We start from the raw sequence: 4,392 nt of genomic DNA on the forward strand, positions 1-4,392 counted from the left end.
AGAGTGCAGCTCATCACTTCTCATTTGGCATGAAGCAGACCTTGAAAGTGTCTGACATATGTCCTTCCAGACTCGCTTACCTGAGGCTGAAGGGTTCAAACTATACCCCGAAAGCCTGTTTCTCAAGAAACAAAGAGCTAGAGATCTGAAAATATTTATAGACCTTATTCATAAGTTCTTGAAATTTAATGGCATTCCTATCAGCAGTAGAGATGTTTATGCAGGGTGAGATGTTTATGCAGCAGTAGAGATGTTATGGAGGGTGATGGCAATTTCTTGGGTAATTTGAAGCTGAAATATTTAGCACCTAGTTAATTTCATCTGAATGCTCTGACTTCCTGAAATAGCATTTTTAATTGTGTAAGGAAATGGATCGTTAATGACAAATATTTCCACAAATGAGGTTATAGTCTTTTGTAACTAAAGGGCAATTTACAGCACTTGCTGTGTAGTGTTGAAATGTTTGGAGGTAAAAGATCCAGTCATGATGTCACCTAGTTAATTCGTTATTAGGACTACCACCTTGGACTGCATTATTTGGCCAGTACTGGAACATTTTACCTGTAAGGGGAGACTCATAAATGCTGCCCTTGCTGGTGTGCCCTTTTCTTTTAAAAAAGTGCCGTGGAGTTAGTCTGGTATCACAATAAAAATATTGGAAAGCAACAGAGGAGAAACATTTTTGCCCTCAAAGAGAATGTGACACACTCTTCCTTTACACCAATGTTCCTGATTTGAGAACCACTGTTTGCTAACTGAACATGAAGTATCCTTCAGTGATTACTTCCTATTCCCTCTGACAGTAAGCAGCCTTTCTACTCCACAGGAAAGGCTGGGTTTTGTTGTTGTTTAAAACATCCTGTATAAATACTTACACATTTTTGGGTATATTACTGACTGACATTACTATATGTATTTTTATATGGTTTGTGTGTGCATGTGTGTGTAAGTATATGTACGTGCATGTGTATGAGCAAGTGTGCTTACCCATGCGTGTGTCTGTGAGGCCAGAGGTTGATGTCAGGTATCTTCCACAACTGATTCAAGTCAGGGTACCCCACTGAACCTGGAGCTCACTGACTGGCTGGCCAGCTGGCCCCTGTGACTAGCCTGGCCCCACCCTCCAGTGCTCACCATGTTAAGCTTTTTATGTGGTACTGGGGACCCATCCTCAGGTCCTCAGGTTCGCATAGGAAGCACGTTACCCACTGATCCATACCCTGATGACTGATACTCTGCCAGTCATAGACATCTGATATCAGACATTCCAGTTCTTAAAAGGAATAAGCAGGTGGTTCAGAGATTTCTTTTTCCAGTCATCAACCAATCACGCACAACGTGTCTGTTGGTGACCATCTTTGCATCAGAAATCAAAGTTCTGACAATTCTCAAGTATATTTATCTTTCCATATTGAGAATTTCATGCACAAAAAAATTGAAAGTTGTATAAGAGAGACCCTAAAGGCACTGGGGCATCTATCTTCTGGGGATTATCATTACAGAACTTACATAGGAAGTGAAATACTTTGTGATTCACAAAAGCATTACTGAATAATGAAGTTGAGTTGCTATCATAGCAGAAAAATGCTTCAGGAAAGTTGAAACTAAATTTCTTTGAATTATTAATGATTGGGGATATCATTCATTGGAGAAAACCATAAGTTGATGTATGTCTTCAGAGTCTCAAATATGAATCATGACGCACTCCTAGTGGAGTGTGTTTGAATGTGAGATATTTTGCCACAGTGTAACTTGTATGACCAGGTTTTCATGCCTGATGAAAGAGCAAAACATATTTTTCACCAAGATTCAAGAATTACAATGGGAGGCTGAGGCAGAAGAGTTGCTGTGAATTCAGTGAGTCTGGGGTACATAGCAAATTTCACTACATTCTGAAATCCTGTATCAAAATAAACACATATACCTCCCCAAACATGAAACCAAAAAGAATTGTGTATATTATTTCTGGTCAGGTAGTTTTTTTTTTTTTAATTCACTGATTCAGTAGCAGACATTCTTATCAAGAACTACGTTAGTTACTATGCTAGGGTAACCATAAGGGAATAATTTATAATATGCGCTCTAATAGCCTTTATTATGGCTTAGATGAAGGGTACCCTAAAGGCTTCATATATTGAAGGCTTAGTTCCCAGTACAAGCAGTGTTCAGAGGTGAGATTTTTGGGATGTGAGTGGGTCAGGAGGGGTCTGGTCTGTCTTCATTAATGAATGAATCCATTGATGGATTAAAAAATCTGAATAGACTATGGGAGATGGTGGAACTGTATACAGTGGGGGTCTGAATGAAAGAGGCCAGTCACTGGAGGGGCCTTGTGGCTGCATCTTACCCTGGCCACTTCCTGACACTGCTCCATTCTGCCTCCTGGCTGCCTCAAGATGAACAGTTTTCCTCCACCACCCATTCTGCCATGTATAGAGTTGCTCCCAAGAGATGGAAAGCCACATGGACCTTGCCCACCATGAGCTGAAACCTCAGAAACCACGAGGCAAAGCATCTCCTCTTTCAAGTGTTTCCCTCAGGTTCTTGCCACAGGGTAAAGAGCTGCCACAGCCCTGCTGTGGATGTGAGTAGTTTTAAATACTTAGCATGTGCGCACACACCACACACACATGAACTCACACCATTCCTTAATCTCTTCTGCAATATGCATGTCTGCTTTTGGCTTACCTGTGGCTGGGTCACGATTGGTTGGTTGAGACTTGAGCTGTGGCCTCAAGTTGCTCTCAGAAACATCTGAGTAGTACGGTTCAATCAGAGAACAGTAAGGATGTGGAGGGGTGTAGGGACTGCGACACCAAGGGCTGGAGTTGGAGAAAATGGTTGGTGGGATTTCCATGTCCCTGTAACAAGAAAAAGGCCAACTTGAATCCTAAAGGCATTTTATGTGGTGGCATTAGTATTCAAGGTACAGTTAAGTAGAAAGCCTGTTTCAAAAACCAACAGAGAACAGCTTTACTAGACCATACAGGCAGAGCATTTTCATAGTTGTCAACTTGACCCAAATCTAGACATACTTGGGAAGGAGGAACCTCACATGAGGAATTTCTGCCACCAAACTGGCCTGGGGCCACGTCTGTCAGGCACTGTCTTCTTTGCTAACTGATGTGGGGGGGAAGGTCCAGCCCACTGTGGGTGGTGCCATCCCTAGGCTGATCGTCCTGGGCTGTATGAGAAACGTAGCTGAGCAGGCCCAAGGGAGCAGGCCAGTGAGCATGTTCCTCCATGGTCTCCTGCCTTGAGCTCCTGCCCTGGTTTCCCTTGATGATGGACTGTGAGTGTAAGATGAAATAAACCCTTTCCTGCCACAGGTTGATTTTGGTCAGTGTCTATCACAGCAATCAAATAAGAAACCAGGCCAGCATTTATCATAGCTGAAGTATTTGCCTACAAATGAGCTTAATTCTGCATACCTGTCCCCAGCTAGCTGGAGGATAAAAAATTCCTAGTACGCTTCTGTCGTCACCTGAACACCACTAAGGTTATGGCAAAAATGTCACCTCTTTACTGCCTGAAACAGCCTTGCCTCAAACAGTGCTAAGGAAAAATAAAGGAAACCAGAGGATCTCATGATTCTGTATCATGGATGCCAGCACAGCCTGTAGGCTCAGATCTGCTGATCTATGCACATGCTTTTTGTACGGGAGCCATGGTTACTGATTATGTGTCATACACCTGCCACCCAGTCATTCCCACATGCTCTGTTACTGAGGACAGGGGGGCGGTATCCTCAACCACCAAGCAAAACAAAGCACCCTTTACTTTGTGAGTGAAGGCTGGACCACTTCTAGCTGACACTTAGGGGACTCTTTCTTCAGCAGACCTTGTCCTTCGTTACTTATGGAAGTCACAGATGTCATCCACCAAAACATATGGCTTCGCAGTGATGGGGTGGTGACTGAACATCTCTCGAATTCAGTGTCAGTCTCTAACTTCTCCCAAGCTTGCTTCCAGTGAATTGGAGTATACCAGGCGATAGCCTAAGGACATGAAAAGGATTCCCAGTATAAAATACCTCTGAAGTTGTATGTCTGTAATAGGCTTATTATAATATAATGCATTTATTTTTGGTTTGAGTTTTAGTTTGGTTTTTTGAGACAGGCTCTCACTTTGCAGTCCAGACTGGTCTGGAACTCACTGTGTTGCCCAGGATGTTCTTGAACTAACTCAGGGTGATCTCTTGCTTCAGCTTCCAGAGTGCTGAGATTAAAGGTATGAGCCACCACACCTGGCTTAGGCAGAGGCAGGTGGGTCTCTGAGTTCAAGGCCAGCCTGGTCTACATATTTCCAGGCCAGCTGTCTCAAAAAAAAATTATTGTGTGTTCTTCATATTTCCAACATAATGGTAATTAATGTACACACACACACATATAT

General features: G+C 42.8%; 1 protein-coding gene across 1 annotated transcript in view; it reads right to left on the reverse strand.

The window, feature by feature from the left end:
* Positions 1 to 1,134: 1,134 nt before the first annotated feature.
* The window catches only part of LOC103730295 (lamin tail domain-containing protein 1-like), a gene marked incomplete at its 3' end in the record, with an annotated part of 9,649 nt that continues 6,391 nt past the window's right edge, over positions 1,135 to 4,392 (reverse strand). Inside the window, exons 3-5 of the mRNA XM_008828483.1 lie at positions 3,781 to 3,998; positions 2,689 to 2,861; positions 1,135 to 1,273 (exon numbers count right to left, since the gene is read on the reverse strand). Of these exons, the coding sequence (XP_008826705.1) occupies positions 1,135 to 1,273; positions 2,689 to 2,861; positions 3,781 to 3,998 (530 nt within the window). The remainder of the gene's footprint in view (positions 1,274 to 2,688; positions 2,862 to 3,780; positions 3,999 to 4,392) is intronic.

Source organism: Nannospalax galili, unplaced genomic scaffold (assembly GCF_000622305.1).
Source record: "Nannospalax galili isolate Female #2095 unplaced genomic scaffold, S.galili_v1.0 scaffold2674, whole genome shotgun sequence".
Taxonomy (NCBI): Eukaryota; Metazoa; Chordata; class Mammalia; order Rodentia; family Spalacidae; genus Nannospalax; species Nannospalax galili.